The following is a 17,594-nucleotide window of genomic DNA, read 5'->3' on the forward strand; positions in this document are numbered from 1 at the left end:
TTTGAAGGACCCACTTTTCACCTAATAGGAGGTCAGAGACATAGACGGTATCCAGAGTATCCAGACATTTCCCTGGATCACTGATCACCTCAGGCTTGCTTTTAGGAGTTCATTTTCAAGGGCAGCTGTTAATTCTGAGTCAAGCTGTCTGGTACTTTAGGTCATTCTCTGCATGTTTTGACAATCATTCCTGTGTAAGTAATAACCTCCAAGGATAGACTCACACTGCATGACACAAAAATGCATACATCATTGTTTTTTAATGATTTTGTTTTAGTTGCTTTGCTTAGTTTTCTTGAAGACCTGTCTGCAACCAGCTAAAGAGGCACAAATTATTATATTTATTACCAAGCTTTTTTTAGTGTAGAAAAACTAATACGATGAAGATTGTGTTCTTGATCTACCTAAAGAAATGAATGCTTGTTTTTGCGTCAGATTGTTACATAGATCAAACGAGACTTGTCCTTGTAGAAACAACTTAAGCTATTTAAATCTGTAAGTAAATTAACGAGAGAAAAAAGCAACAGGTAAATAATCTGGTACCTGCAGCTTCTTCTGCTAATCATTTACACTACCAGCCAAACCTCATGAAGCTCATTGTGAGAATGCCAAGAGTGTGCAAAGCAGTAATCAAAGCAAAGAGTGGCTATTGGGAAGAATCTAAAATCTAAAACCTGTTTTGAATTATTTCACATTTTTTAGTTGACTATATAATTCCATATGTGTTCATTCATACTTTTGATCACAGTGAAGACATCATTTTCACTTTGACTCTAAATCTAAAGAAGATTGAGGAAAAACAGACACCTCAGTTATTTTTCCTCACTTCTTGCTTTTAGGTTACTTAACCCTTTCTTCCACAAAACCCCCTGACAATGTTATCCTCAAAAAAAATCGCCAAATTTACAGTATTTTTCAGATTTAGAACTGTAAAAAGGGGAAAAAAATCATCCGATTTTCAACTTTGCCAGACAGTTGTTGAACTACTTGTGTGTGATGTTAACTTCACAAAATTAACCAAATCTAAGCTTAAAATTGCAATATTTATTCAGAATCACCTGTTAAAATGTGTCATTTAAAAAAAATTGCCAAAAATTAAATGTTTACACCAGATTCTGTAGAAAACAAAAAAAAGATCTGTATTCCTGAGCACAACTCAGAAGCCATGACTGTAACATGACAAAAATGCAGAGGAGATAAGTATGGAAATGCAGAGCAGAAAGCAAAATAAAACATACTTATGCAGTAAAGCAAATGCATCATGGCCTGAACGTGGTAGGCCGAGTAGCGAGATGTCAGCAAGTAGCTGAAGGTACATTCAGCACGGTGAATTGTCTTTCTAGAGCTGATGTGTCGCTAGTGTCTGTTTGCATTAACCGCATTCGGTAGTAAAACACCTAAATCAGGCTTATCCTGGTACATCCCACGGATGTTCATTAAGATTTGGATCTGGGGAGTGTGGAACCCGGGTGAACAGCTTCGCTCTGTTGTGTTCCCTGGGCCACTCCTGAGCAATTTTTGTTTGTTGCTGTCAAAGTGCATTGTCTACTGCTGAGGGTGGCAACTGGCATCAAGGACTGCTGTTGCTATTGAGGGGTCAGGGTTTGGGGGTTTGCTTGACATGTAATGTTTAGGTGGGCGGTACATGTCAAACATCCACATGAATGTCAGGACTCAGTGTTTCCCAGCAGAACGTTGCATTATAAAAAGATGATCAGTGTTCTTCACTTCACCTGTCAGTGGTCATAATGTTGTGGCTGACCGGTGTATGTGCTTGTTTGTCTTGAACATTAAAGTGTAAGTGTAAATCAGACATATGACTGACTCTCTTTTCAGTTGCTTTTCAACTAGTGAATACTGTTTCTTTTTCAGCTGTTTTAAACTTTCACTGCTGGGAAGCTTTACAGCAAAAACACAATCTTCACTGTTATATCAGGAGAAGGTTGAATTGTGGAGGAAGAAGAGAGAGCTCTGTTGTTCTGTTTCCTCGCTTGCTTTTTAGGTTACTTAAAGTGGGTATTGCTATTTTTGTTCTGAGGTTTGTGTATTTCGGCGCACAGGTTTGCTGCTCGTTCTGAGTGAAATCTCATCTTGCTATTCAGACCAGGAGAGGGTAGTGTTCTTCAACTTTTCTAACTCTGCAACACGAACTATTTCCACACACAAAATGACACACACTCTAGGCCAACACTGCTGATTTGTACTACCACTTTGAATTAAACAAAATCCATAGGTCACCTTTTCAGATTGACTGCTGAGTTGTTAGACCATGTACATGCTAATGCAGTTTTTAATTTGGCTTCAAGTCCTGAATTGCCAGACGTTATAGAAGTCTACAAGGTGTGAGTTATTGATCTGTCTTTCGTTAGTGTGTGCTTTACAGAGAATACACTGGTGTATGGTTTAAGATTTAACACTTACTCGAAGGCAAATTCCTATGTCCAGCTATGTTGGCAAGGCAGTAAAGTAATGCATCTTTATGAGTCCAGTTAAAGTGCACGGGTGGCCACTTTACTGTGGTGTGTGTGCATGGCTGCCAATAGTATTTCAGCCTGTCATCACTCAGAGGAATAGAGCACACTGTGATCCCGATAAGAGACCTGTACCGCTGTGGTAGGACTGAATGGAGGGCCCAGTTCAATTAATCAGAGCCTTATCCCTGTCTAATTGTGCCAATAAGGCAGCAGCTGTGTATGGATCGGAGGCAAGACTGACGTGCTGATAGCTGTCACCTCGGCGACGGCGAGAGGCGTTAAATATTCATGCCTGTCACTCACCTCATGCGGAGCGGGTGTCTCTCTGCTCCTCTCTCCTACTCACACAAACACACACTCGCCCTTCAATTTATTCCCATTCGTTTTAGATGGCTTCAGTGGCTCAGCAAAAAAAAAAAAAAAGCAATCGCACTGTACTTTTCCATAGTGGAGATACAGAGGATCAGTGGAGAGCTTTTTTTAAAAAAAAAATTTTCTCACTGATGTTGCTGTTTCCTGCACATTTTGATATCATCTTGAACACACACCTTTCACCTCCCTGATTTTATGTTTGCTTATATGCTCGGCGTCTTAGCTCATCATCGCCTGTGCGGTTCCTGCTCTCCCTTGTATCTCTGACTCCTCCAGGCTCAATCCTCACATTAATCCCCCCCATCGATCCATCACTCTTACCATTTCTTCTGTCCTCTCCCCCCCTTCTCCTGTTTCCTGCTATCTCTCTTCTTTATCTAATCTGTCTGTTGTTCCATCCCATCTATCTCCCCTCCTACTCTGCCTTTCTTCCTCCGCATCCGTGTTCGTTGCTACCACGCTTCCTCTCCATTTTCTACCCTCTGCTCCATCTTTCCTTCACAGTTTCTTCCTCTTTCCTGCTCTCACCATTTCTCCTCATCCACTCGCCCACTCTGCCTCCCTCCTTGCCTCCCTCCCTCCCTGCTTGCCTCTCTCCGGGGTGACTGGCAGGAGTCTTTGGCTCTCCCACAGGCCACCTGTCTCTGTTCTCCACACAGCTCCATTCACTTGCAGCTTCATATTTATTTTCTCTTTTTTTATGTTTTGTGAATGACGGCCATCAGAAGGATGCAGAAAGGACGTCCTCCCGGAGAGCTGAGGTGTCGCTCCGGGGAACAGGACTCCACTGTTGTGCCTAAAATGTGTCACTATGGAAATTTGTGTAGTTGTGTGCATGTGTAGCTCTTGACTCCTGGTGTGTTTGGTTCATTGAACTGTTTCCCAGTAATGGAGTGCAGTCACTTCATAGGGATAGAATGGGATTACACCCTCTCTGACATGTCAACACCCTTGGCTCATTTTAATTGCCAAGGATAATAGATACACTGACAAGATGTGTTGTCTGAGTGGCACATTTTGACATTGTGTATCCACGGCAAAATACCCTTGAAAGTTCAAAAAACTCCTGTGAAATTATAAATGACGAGGCAAAACACGCCGCCTATAATTACAGGGCCTTCGTTTGCGTTTTGTTTTTTTTTCTTCATAAATTGTCATTCAGCCAATGTGACTTGTATGCTATCTCCTCTGAGCTTCTGTGAGTGATTGGTAGAAAATTCTTTCCAGTGCATTCTAAGCAAGAAAAATGGAGCTGTGCTACTTAGAAAACAAGTAACTATGCAGCCTGAAGCAGCACAAAATGTCACTTAGTGTTACTCCGTCTCTGTGATCATATGTTAGGATTAGAAGAAATATATTTTTGCGGTACAAAAGAATGCAGGGCAAAAAAGTCTCATAGAGTTGAATCAACACTTCAGAAATGTAGGATTATAGAATTATAGCTGTTACAAATGTATTCATTCATTGTAATATAGATTGTATGCTCTTTTCTTTGCCTTACAAATGGTTCATACATCATTGTGTATTTATATTTAGTACCCAGTACTAGTGTCTGGGCATTCTTTTTGCTTCTGTTACATTTTTCCTCACTGTGGGCTGTGCACATTTTTTAATGCAATTTAAAATCCTGCACCTCTATGGAAACAGCACAATCATGGAGAGAACTGAAAAATGTCTATTGTGGAATACAACACAGTTAGAATACCATAAATCATTAAAAAAAAAGAGTAAAGTTGAATTTCTTTGGGCGTTTTATTATTTGAGAAAAAATAAAACCTAGAAACGGTATACACAATATTTTGAAAGTGTCCAAAGAAGTCACCAATGCTGGAAAAAGTGGATCAACAGACTACAGATGTTTCATGCTTACATTTGGAGTTTTTTACACTATACACATCAATTCTAAAAAAACACAATTCACCATGCTATTTTTTTATTTCTTTAACAATTTGCAGTCAACTTTCTGTTCTGTGTATGGTTTTAGAGCCACGCTGCATTTATTTCATTGATCAAATTGGTTTTTATTTTTCTCTAAATCTCTCTTGTTGTCTCCTCTCTGCTAAAACACAGCCTGCAGTTCAGCCAAATAATTACAGAGTTTGTGTTATGATAATGTTAGTAGAAGCTGAGTCTCTAATCATAATGTTACAGGACCTGGACCAAGTGGTGGAGTTTTGCATGTTGAATAAAATTATTTCGATCAAATCTATTTTTAAGGTTAGATTTAGTTAATTTTCCTGATAGAACCTCCTATCACACTGTTGAAAAGTTGAAAATGTGACATTTCTCTGGTATTACAATTTCTGGCACTGATAAATGATGTAATTTGGTCATAGTCAATCTAGAGATAATTATAGCTTTTTTCTTTTTTTTTTAGAATTGATTTACTGCATTTGTCAAAGCCCAAATGCCACAATGCCTCCCAATGATCCAGCAGCTATAAGTCAGGTAAACGAGTCAGTCTAAGTATAATGATAGTGATGATATTAGTTTTTCACTCAAAACAGCCAGACATTTGCTGGCACCATCAAAAATGAGGATTTGCTGCCCTTCTTTGTAATTTGGGATGCTCCATTGGTGCCAACAAAACTTAAAATAATCAGAAATAATCTGCAGATTAACTGATGACAACATGATTCAGTGTATAACTGGATCATATTTTATTCATTCTTACATTTCACACATTTAAAGACATTTGCTGCAGTGTAAGAAAATTTGGCATGGGTTAATGAAGCACTAACTGGACCACTTGAGATAATCTGATTTGCATAGAAATAGTGAATGCAATGATGAGAATTTCCTCGAAATGCCGTTTCTTCGTCTACTTTGCTAACTGTGAGACTGATCTGTTGGTATTCACTCCTTTCACTCCCATTTTCCTCACTGCTGCACATCTCAGCAGACTGCTCTCACTTCTTCCTGTAGGGGGAGTGAAAGGGCTGACAGTGATGACTGCCTGCCATCCTCTCCTCCTCCTCCACCTCCTCCTTCTCCTCCTCCTCTCATCTCACATTAATCTGAGGTGACAGAGTTTCATATACCATTGCCATGCACCAGTGCCCTGTCCCCCAAGTCATGTGTCTGGGCTTCGCTTCCCCAACTGTGTCAGTGTTACATAACAAAACCCGATGGGGGGCACCAGCTTTGTTCAGTCTGCAAGAATTTGAAGGGGTTGGGAAATATCAACACAATGAAACACAGAAAAGCAGCACTGTAGCAATTCAAAGTATGTACGATTGCAGAGCATGTCTCCCCTTGTTGCAGCTTTGATGGTGAATTTGAAAATGTCTGCAAACAATCCACAGCACCTTGTTGGCTTTAGCTTGCAGTTCCTGTTGTCCTGGTACATGAAGAGCAGCTCAGAGGTAGACAACATGTTTGCTTATGACCCTGGAGAACATTTTCAGGTGGCTGTCGTGTGGGAGTTAGAGGGACTAATTATGTAATAAATGTAGGTGGGCAGTGACTCGTACAAGAGAAGAGAAAGGTTGATTCTTTTAGTAAGATGGCCGACCTGAACCCCTGAGGCGATGTTAACAAGAAAGTTTTGGTATTTGAGTAACCGTTACATGCCATTTAAAGAAAAATTGTCACTCACTCAGAAATAAAACATTTTTCAAAAGGTCATCCTGTACATACACAGGTTTAAGTGACTTTTATCTGAGTATTTTGATTAATTTGGCGATCCCTCTGGCTAGTGTACAGTTTTTTTTCCTTAAATACCTTGGAGGCACCTAGAGAAAGAGGAAAACTAGGCCTAATTTGTCTCCTGCCAACTTAACCAGGCGCAACTGCCAGATCCCGATGACCTTAAAAGCAATCCTCTGCCATTCATCATTTTTATTAAGAACAATTGGCCTGGTCTTACTCTGTGGGATTCAGAGACTTACGGGTGGCTCAGAATTTTCCTGTGCACAGCATCTAAAAGTGCACATAATAGACCCATTTAACCAACATTTACATTTTAAGGACTCATTTTATGGTCTAGCTTACAAGTTTGATCTTTGTTTCCATTTCATCTCTCTCAGTTCTTTTGCTCACTATAAATTTTGCCGGGATGATGTTTACAAAAAAGCACAGCCACAGTTTCAGTTGAATGGGATTTTCCTGCTTATGTCAACTCCGTCTCACAAAAATTACGTTGCTGCACAACTAAACTGCATTGTTATTTACTTTAAAAGAAACATATTTTCTCCCTGAAAGCTGTGACATAATCAGAAAAGCTTCAAAATGAAAAAGTCTGTTCCAGGACTTATCTTGGACCTTCAACTCGCTGGTTGGTTAGGCTTAGGCAACACAACTACGTGGTTAGGTTTAGTGTCCTAGTTTAGGTTAAACTGTAACCCTTTCACCGTGTTTTAAAGCCTCCAGTGTATTTTCTGGATTTCATGTTGGATGACACGTCCAACCCCATCTGAAGTACATTTTTATGCAGATGACACAATTCAATTGCATCTTCTCTGAGTGATGCTATTTATGAGCTCCAGACTGCCTTTCAGCAGCTGCAGGCCTCATTACATTATATCTGGTTTCGTGGCCTTCTTTAAGCCCAAGGAGACAGCAGCGCTGGTATATTTTTATTTTTGAGCAGTGCTGGGTAAACTGCCTTCTTACTTGTGTCATTTTCTAATAAAACACTATTTTCTGTCTTTAGAAAAAATGTGTAGTATGAAACTGAGGATTATGAAACTGTTTCAGCCAGTTTTTATCAAAACAATAAAATCCAGCTTTGTTTTATTATAGCCAATAGCTGTGCTTTTGTTCAAATACCAATGCTATGTATCACATATACAGCATCATTACAATTAAATTAACTGGAAATTCAAATAGCAACAAAAATCAGTCACTGGTTGGTGAATGGTCAAAATGTCAGTCCTGTTGGCTTATCCACTGTGTGTGTGTATGTGTGGGTATTTTGCATGTGTAATTATGTGTTTTAAGCCCGTACTTGAGGTCAGGAGGAGGAGGAACATCTGTCTGTGAAAGGACATTACTGATGGTCTGAAGGACAATCGAGTTTTTGGCCATCTCAGCTGCCTGTTGTGTTGCACGGGAATGTGTGTGTTTTAATGCTGAGGTGAAATTTGTTTCTGTGTTTGTGCGGATGCATGGCCAAGTTTTTGTTATTGCAGGTTCTTGTGTTTGTGCCTTTGTGGTCGAACCAATGTTAGACAGCCTGCAGTGTTTGATTGCCGCCTTGTTAAGAAATAATGGATTGCAGTTTTCGCACATTACACACTCTATTTCTTGCAGTCGCACACGCACTTACACACTCCCTCACTTCTCTGTATTTCACTTTCTTGCGCACACACTCGTACACGTCGTCCCACCATATTCCCTTGCTCCTCACAGCTGGGCCTGAGGAGGCAGTAGTGACATATGGGCAAGCCAGCCTGCAGCATCGCTCAACTCAACCTGCCAAGCTGAACAAAAACACCCTCCTCCCTTCACTTCAATGGCCCTCGTTTCTTCCCTCTCTCCTCCAACACCAGCATCCCTCTATCCAGCCTCTTTCACTGATGCCAAGAACCAGCATGATGCAGTTGTTAGCATCTAACTGAAACTCAAGGAGCACGTTCCTTTTTAATTGTCATCAAAAGTGGATCGATTTTGTGTTGTGCTCATTTCAACAGTCATCATAGTAGCTTAAATCCATCAGGAATACAATTTACATTTCAGATTGGATGATATTGATTGCTACACTGCTACCGTAATGTCAACATTGTTCAGAACTTGAAATGAAGTATCTGACCGCAGATATTCTTACACTTTGGCCCTATTTTGTGATCAGGTGTTAGACTTTAAGAGGGGTGCATTTACTGATCTGCTTTAAGCTTTGAATTGGAAGTTTTCAAAATTTTTGAAAATGATAATACTAAAACAGCAAGGCATTCTGCTGTCGTGCTTTGCTGTAGCTACAGTAACACAACACATTCAATGACCACCCCACTGGTGAAGCTACAACATCTTGTGATAGTGGTAGAATTCTGTAAAATGCCAGTAGATGCATTTCGACACAGCTTTTATTGCCGTGCTAAGACTCTGATCCGTCTGTTCTCTTCCCCCATCCAACAGAATATCTTCCAGATACTGGCCACAGTTGGACATTCGTAGTTCCCAGAAAATGATCCATGATTTAGTAACATTGTTTGTCTAAGCTTATTTCACATCAGTGCATTTCAAAGTATCTGAAAAGATTTCTGTATCTTCATGAAACCTTTAGTTGAGTAGTCAATGCATCATAGTTAATCTGTGCTCCAAATGGACCCTCACCCACATTTTGGCAAACATGAATTGTATATAACTTAAACCATCATAAAGCAAAACACAGTGTTCCTGCAACTGTTATTTTTAAAGCAAGTACAAGAGCACTTGGAGAGTGCAGTTCTCTGCCAGTGTCTATTGTTAGTCTCACAATTTTAAAGAGGAGTGATTTGTGTCAGTACCTGGTAGTTTTTTGTTATCCTGCTTTTAGACCAACCAACAGAGAGAACAAATGGGACTGAAGACATTGGAAAAACTCTGCCTTGAAAAAGAACTCACTAATTCTTTATGCAGAGTTACAGTGGAAAAGAGATAAAGTCATTGTGTTGTTAGATGAACTGGGCATGGTCAAAGCAGTTGACTACGACAATTATTGTGTCTTTGACCTTTGGCTGATCCAAAAGTTTATCTATGCCTCAGATTTGTTGCACCCCTACTGATTATATTACACTTCTGTCTATTTTCTACTCAATAAAAAAGCCTGGGTTAAACAATCTCTGCAGATGTAAGTTGTTCCCACTCTTAAACTATGCATCACAGAAAAAATAAAAAATAAATCTGTGCATTATCTCTAAAAGAACTAAATGGGCCATGATCTGCATTCTACCTGCTAGCTTCATTAGTCTAAATGAATTCTAAGTAAACTAAAAAAAGCTAGTGTTTGAACTACATTCAGTATTTGAACTTGATTAAAAGTAAAATTATAGATTTGAAACAGATCACCTGCCACCTGCCCATTTTGCTATGATTCTGAAAATAGAATGATATCCACTGGTTATCCCAGTGGAAAACTGTACAGGAATATATCACAGCGACATACTGCAAAGTTACACTCTACTTTTTGGTAAATTTGGTCACTTTTAAAATAGTGTGAATTAGTTTGAAGTATGTAGCACTTCTTTGTCTGATTAGGAGAATTTAGTGAGATGAGAGCATATTCACTAACCCATCCACTGGTCCACATGAACACCACAACCCTACTACATAGATTTGTGCTTTAGATTCATTTTGATTTGAATGATCTTTCATACAACACCACTTTCTTTATAAACCTTGGGTGGTTAGCCACACAACAAGTAAGACAAATTGTCAATAGAGTTCAAACAAATGGTTGTTGGATCATCTAAAAGCATCTGAATCGCCCTCCAAAAACGCTTTTCCAACATTAGAAGAGCTGTTTCCCACATTGATTGTGCAGATACTGCAATTCAGCAAGCATGCCCACTTCATGCAGCGATTGTCCACGTGTTTGAAGACAACACATCTAAAACTGACTTCAAGCTGTTCTTTATCATTCTTTAGAAAACTACTTCTATACTTTTTGTGAGCACCTTTCAGTGAAACTATATGGTTGCCTGTAAGGAGTGACAGAATTACTGCATCTTGCCCCTCTCTGCCATGTCAGGCCTGTTGACCTGCCTTTGAAACACATAAACACAATAGTTTATTTCAAGCTTACCGTAATATTGGTTAGCATGTGGTTTGTTCTGTGAAGTGAGGGTAATAGATATTGCATTGTCTGGGTGAAACCATACCAGGCTGTATTTTGTTTTACCAATGCTATGTGGGCTCTAAGTCAAAGAGTTCCTTTCATTTTGTGTTTATGATTTAAATACATCACTATGAATAGTTAAACGTCAGTGTGCAAGCTTATTGCTGTCTCTCTGTGGACGCCGACTGCAGACCTGCTAGCTTCTTGTGCCACAGACAAATCAAATCCTGCCACACGCAGAGGAAAAATAGCCTCCAGGTGTTTTCCCCCTGCTGGAAGCAGTGGCGGGAAGCTTATTGGTGGGCTGCAGTGTCAGGATGGGCTAGAAAGGTATTCTGGGTCTTTTCCACAAGTCAAGTTGTCAGTGATGAATTGCACAGGACAGGGCAGCAGAGAGAATGAGTGGGCTTGTATTATTTAGTCTCTTATAATTGGGTAGTGTTGGCATTTATGGTTAGTCAAGAATTTAAGACTCCTAGATTGAAGGTGATTGTAGCTATTTGTGTGCAGCTCATGTGGTGAAATACATGTTTGCACCCCTCACCTTTAGAATCCAGAGAAAGAGTCACAGGTGTTGATCTGTATGTATAACGCACAAACCTATGCCTCCGCTTACCAAACAAGCACTTTGTAGCCTTCTCACAACTCATACTGTAGGTAAAAGTGAGCACAGTCCATTTGTCTCCTCTGGATTCCATGGCAACAGCTGAAAATGTGGACAGAGAGAAGCATCACTTTAACCCTGCTGAAAATCACAGCTATCCCTTCAATAACTGCAAAACCATTCAGTGAGATTACCTGCCGTGTGAGTTTGCTACTCCTCCATAGGCCCCTCCCGATTCCTCTTTCATGGAGTCAGAGCTGCACAGCGCTCAGTCAGGCGTTATGAAACCACTTCGGTTATCACATATATTTAGAAACACTGTACAGCAACATGGCAGCAAAAAGCTACAGTTTGAAGCTATGGCTTTTTTTTGGCGTTGTTGATCTAAGTACAGCTGGTTAAATATGAGGTTAATTCAGGTTTACTGGGACTCATTGGCACTAAAGCATATTCAATTAGTTGAACAGAGTGCTCGGCCAGCCTCTGCTGCTGCTGTTTCCTACATTAATCTGGTGGAGAGAATTAAAAGAGCGTTAGAGAAAAACTGTGTGCACTGACAGGGCTTGGATTTAAATTGAAGCAGAATGTGCTAAGAAGGCTTGAATTTAGATTGAAGCAGTGTCAAGTAATGTCACACTGTTATGAGGGAAATTCTTTCTAGGGTTCGGTGATATGGTGATACTGAACCAAGTGACCAGCTGTATGTGTAATTTGGAGGTACATTTTATTTTGTATTAAAGAGCCAGTGTTATGCTTTTTGTCTTTTTTTTAGTTTGTTGCTGATTTTTGTGAAATGTCTGTGATAACCTTGCAAAATAACTTGTTTTATGGCACCTATCCAGGCTGGGACACAAAACAGGGATTTTGCAGCAGCAAGGCAAAAGTGCTAACCACCAATCCACTGTGCAGCCCTGCAGGAAATATGTTTGACTTAATTCAATCACAAAAAAGAAAATTATATTTTTATTGACAACTAGAGCTCCATTATTCAATTGATTATTTGCCAACTATTAATTTGATCCCCGACCATTTTAGCACTCAATCATTTGGTTTGAATGTATTTTTCAGAGAAGAAAGTACAAATTCCTTGAGGCCATCTTCTTAAATTTATAAATGTCTGGTTTAATTCCTCCTGTATGATGGCAAACAGAATATCTTTGGGTTGTGGACACAACAAGACATATTCAGCAGCCAACTAATTGATTTCAACAGTATAACTATTTCTTGGTTGCTGCCCAGCTAGTGAGCTTCTAGTGCAAACAAGACAAACAGGAAAACATTCAATACGATATATTACATTACAATGAAAAATGTTAAAACAATTATATACAAACATGACTAAGATATTCCAACCTATTTTACCTCCTGCATATATTTCTCAGATGCATTTTTTTTTCTTTTGTTCGTTTGGAGCACAAATTGTACCTTTAAAACAGAAATTGGCACAGTAACTTTGTGAACGTTGTCACATCCCTCTGTAGCTGTCAGAGGTAATAGCATAGCAGACATTTTGACTTTAATTAATAACATTAACAATGGCTGAGTTCCAGTTCCAGGAAGCTATTTCTGTGTGCCAGCATGCAAAATGCCAGTAATACAGCTTAAATGGAGTACAGCTATCATCATGGGTTATTCCTGCTATGAGATGTCAAAATGTCTGCTGTGAAAAAGGTCTGTTGATGTTGACAGTATTGTCTCAGCGTGCTACCTAACATTTCGGACAGCAGCATGCTACACTAACTTTATTGTCAGTACAGCAAAGGGAGATGGGAATTTAGTTATTTGTTTTCAAGTTGTCAGAATCCAAAGTGTTGAATTTGGCCTTTTATTGGAGCTCAGTGTAAATCTGCAGTGTGTCTGAGATTCTTTTTCTGTGTAAAAATAAACGTTTGAAGCACATTTCACTGTAATCCATCCAACGATTACCATCAAGGTCAGCAAGTTGGACCAACACTACCAAGACTAAAATCTAGATAAATGGTCAAATCTGTCACTGCCCCAACAAAAGGGAGCGCAGCGAATTAACATACTATACATGCTCTGTGCATTCGCTCACTGGACTCATAAAGAATCGATGCTTAGCTCCAAAAAGGCCCTGCATTACAATGGAATTTTGTGCACACACACGGTGAGTAGAGAGTAATTGCGTCGTCTGTTGATTTATGATGCTTGTACCTGATTAAGTTGGTTAAAGAGATTCATAAACAGAATCCTGATGCTGCGATGTGAAGCATCTTCTGCTTGGCTCATCTAACTGGATTATTGCGGTAGATGTGCATTTATGTGCGAGTGCGTGTTCATCTGTCCAATGTGATACAGCCATACTGTGGTAGTGGGGAATATTAGCTGTTTGATGTGGAGCACTGTCTCCATTAAAATTTTATGTGCCCTTCCTTTGATGGACATACTTCAGCACCAAATAGTAGTTTTTGTGCAAACGCTGGTGACTCCCAAACACAAAAACACACACACTCACTCTGGCGTTCTTTTATCTTAGCAGAGCTCCTTTAGAATGAGTGGCACTCTGCTGTCTTGTGGGACATATGCCTCAGTGTGACCTGCCAGTGTCCTTCACTGTTGCTGGCATGGCACCAAAGCCCCCCAGGCTGCACTATCCTGCACTGCTCTCTGCAGTTAGTACCACCTTCTGACACTGACTCTCAGTGTTCACACAAGCTCTTTTATGTCCCGATGTTGCAGTCGCAGTCGCTAGTCTCAGTAGGACACTCTTAAAAGCACACACGTATTGTATCAGGACTCAAACAAGGCTGCACAGAATCCTTGATTTTATGTCAGTAGGTATACATAGAGGACAGAGGCTGTAATTCACATTCAAAGGACTACAACCAATCAGCCGCAACACTAAAACCACTGACAGGTGAAGAGAATAACATTGATTATCTTGTTACAATGGCAGCTGTCAAGGGCCAAGATATATTAGGGAGCAAATGAACAGTCAGCTCTTGCAGTTGGAGACTTAGAAGCAGCAAAACAGATATGATCTACTGTAGCAACGACCAGACTGTGATGGCTTGGTGACTGAATCAGAACATCTCCAAAACAGTAGATCATATGAAGCGTTCTGAGTATGAAATGGTGTGTACCAACCAAATGTGATCAAAGAATGACAGCTCAAGATTTTTTATGCACATGTGCTGCAAAGGCTGACCAATAGGGTCTAATCCCACAGAAGATTTAATACACCTGAAGGGGAAGCATTGCTGTAGACCGGTCAGAATGGCCATGCTGACCCCTGTCCACCACAGAAAGCACCTACAATGGCCATGTGGGCATCAGAACTGAACTATCAAGAAATACAGAAAGGTAACCTGGTCCGATGGATCAAATTTTCGTTAGTATTACGTGTCAGGGTGCCTGTGTGTCGTTTGCTTGGGAAGCAGATGGTAGTAGGATGCACTGTGTGAACCAGGTGAGCCCTTAGCAATGTTGTCCCACATACATGTAGATGTTACTTTGATGTGCACCACCTACCTAAGCATTGCTGTAGATCACGTACATCCCCGTCAGCGATGTTGCATGATGTCAGTAAACTACAAACTACACTGCAGCTGTCATTCAGGAATGGCTGAAGGATCATACCAAAGAGTTCAATGTGTGGACTCGACCTCCAAATTAATTTCCATTTGGTTGTGCACCTGTGGAATTTACTGAATCTGTCACTAACTGGGCTTCTCTACCTTCTCAGACCCAAATGAATATTTGACTATCTTTGTGTTTGATGCGTGTGTTCGTCAAGTGGAAAAAAGACTATATTTTAAAAAAATGTTTCATTATTTTGTTTAGCTTTGCCTTTTCCAGAGTTCTGCCTACTGCAACTTTAAATTAATTTGTTAACGCTACAGTAGTGCATGTTTTGGGCCACTTGGGTGCAGAAGAACACAAAAACCTAAAAAGACACATTCACAAATACACATTCTGCACTCACTATATCAGGTATGCAACAGCTCTGCTATACATTCTGCTTTTCCAAATTAAATAATGATCAGATTTATTTAACTGTATGTTTGTTATTGGGACTGTACTTTGCAGTGATGATTTTATTGAGACGTGCCTCTAATATTTCACCTAAATGGAAACACATTTCAGTGTGATGCAGCCCATTACAACTCTATGGCTCAGTAATAAACTTACAGATTAATTAACAGCTCTTGGAGAGCTTTAACAAAAAATGGCCAATATAAGCATCATATTGACAAAATATGTGCCGAAGCTGTTGAACTGAATTACGTTAGATGTACAGACATATCTAATAAGGTAGTCAAGAGTCCTTATTATCAGCAGTTTAGGTTGTTTTTGTCTAATATAATAGCTTTGTCTGTCTCCATCAACTCTTTAAAGTGCTATTAGGCTGTGCAGTTTCGTGATGAGCAGGTGGGACAAAGTGAGTATTTGGTACTAAAACACAATATACTCTCAGTTCATTAAGTCCACCATACTAATGCAACTTATTAGAACAGATCAGCTGTCACCTATCGGTGCATGACGGTGTGTTTTTTGAGAGGAAATTCATCATGAATGCCTGTAGTCACTTTTTATGTCTTTGCTTACTTCTTAGTGCTCTGGGGCCCAAAGCCAACACACTTTGGTGTTGAGCCAAGATTTATAGCTCTGTACTTTACAGTATGTGCTATATCTTTCTGAGTGTAACTGTGATGTTTCAGAAGGACCAGTGTTTCTGATTAGTGCGGCACATTCCCCCATTCATTTCCCCTCAAGTCTCACTTTTATGAATTCAGGGACTGTGGGGCCAAAAGTGGCACCACTGTAAAATGTATTTTATTTTATTTTTTTCCTATTCTTTTTTCTTTCAGTTTTCAGTTCTTCCAGATGTAATGTATCGTACAGCTGTGGAGGATATACTGCATTTTTAAAAAAATCTATCTTTGTCTCCAGATAAGACATTTCCTTTTTTCCTTTGCTGAACGATTAGCTAACACTTTAAAGAATATCATCTTTAATTTCTTTGTACATTGTGTGTGTATAATGACAATTAAAATCATTCTAAAAGCATTCAATGATGCAGCTAGCAGCCTATGGGTTGTCTTTGAACGCACAGTTACCTTTAAAATATTTCTTGGATAAATTCAATCTAGTTAATTGCTTTTGGTTTGTGAGTTCATTCATGATTTTGAAACCTTTCTATTTCCTATAAGACATCTATTTTGCTTTTACCACTAGAGAAATTTAATTTGAACTTTTTAAATCTCCCATTGTTCTCATAAAACTGTTTTCCAGGCCAAGGAAATCAACATTTGTTTTGTAGTGTTCCTCAAATCCAATAAAGAGAAGGACAAAGAGTTTGTTGTTGGACTTGTGTGTTCAAATTCAGTACAGAACTTCATGTTGTGGTACTTTAGGCCTGTCTGTTTGTGTACTGACCTTGTGTTCTCCCTGTGCAGGTACACCCTTTGCTGATGCGCGAGAGGCGCTCAGAGTCTCACAGGAACAAGCTACTGCGGCGGACAGTCAGCGTTCCTGTTGAGGGAAGGCACCATCCCGAGATGGGTGAGCAGAAAAACCTTTAAACAGCTTTTAATTATGAAATTTGTTGGAGATTGAAATCTTACTCAAGGTCCATTTGAAAGCTATTTTGTATTTCCGTTCTTTATGTTTATTGAAATTTCTGTTTCCTTCCGCACTAATATTCAAGAGATTTGTTTCTGACGTAATTTCACCTGGAAGTGATGAAGTCCAAAAAAACAAGCTAATATGAGAGTTTGACAAATCGAGTGGGTATCGTCCAAACTTTGTTTTTTCCCCTCTTCTATAGCCGTCAAAGGTGAATGTGTAACAAAGAGAGTATTTTACATTGAATAGACTTCATCTTGATTGAACTTCCAATGAAATCACCTAAGCATCTTTAGGAACTACAATAGAAAACTGAAGGAATGATCATAAAGCTTTTTCCAGTATTTATCTAGTCATCGAGTTCTGTTTAAAACCTGCAGTTTGGAACTTTTGGCTCCCTCCTCTGGCAGTGAGAGAAATTACACAAACGCTGTAAATGCATGCTGATGACTTGCTGCTGATCGCTTTGGTTTTTAGACAGTAGTCCTTCCTCTAAACACTTCGTTTCTTGTGTATCTGAAGTATCAGAAGCTTTTCTTGAATGCTTCCTATATTTTTCCATCATTCTTGCCGTTCTCTGTCAATTATTTTTTGGATTATTCTTTGGTCAACAAGATGTCATGAATAATGAAATATGTCTAGCTGTATGTCTGAAAGCCCATGATGAAGCCCTCAAAGCCCTTAAACATCTTTCATCTAAACATGATTTTGAAGACATGCATTTAGATCTGACACTGTCTCATAATGGAGGAGACATGGAAATCACTTAGATTTTTTCACCAAATCATATAAAGTTCAC

At 39.5% G+C, this 17,594-nt stretch overlaps 1 protein-coding gene across 9 annotated transcripts in view; it reads left to right on the forward strand.

Moving 5' to 3' along the window:
* The window catches only part of syngap1b (synaptic Ras GTPase activating protein 1b), a 186,565-nt gene that overhangs the window by 47,256 nt on the left and 121,715 nt on the right, over positions 1 to 17,594 (forward strand). For all 9 annotated transcript variants that reach the window (XM_051957180.1, XM_022199611.2, XM_022199605.2 and 6 more), the window contains exon 3: positions 16,627 to 16,732. In XM_051957180.1, coding sequence (XP_051813140.1) covers positions 16,627 to 16,732 — 106 coding nt within the window. The remainder of the gene's footprint in view (positions 1 to 16,626; positions 16,733 to 17,594) is intronic.

Source organism: Acanthochromis polyacanthus, chromosome 12, assembly GCF_021347895.1.
Source record: "Acanthochromis polyacanthus isolate Apoly-LR-REF ecotype Palm Island chromosome 12, KAUST_Apoly_ChrSc, whole genome shotgun sequence".
Classification (NCBI taxonomy): Eukaryota; Metazoa; Chordata; class Actinopteri; family Pomacentridae; genus Acanthochromis; species Acanthochromis polyacanthus.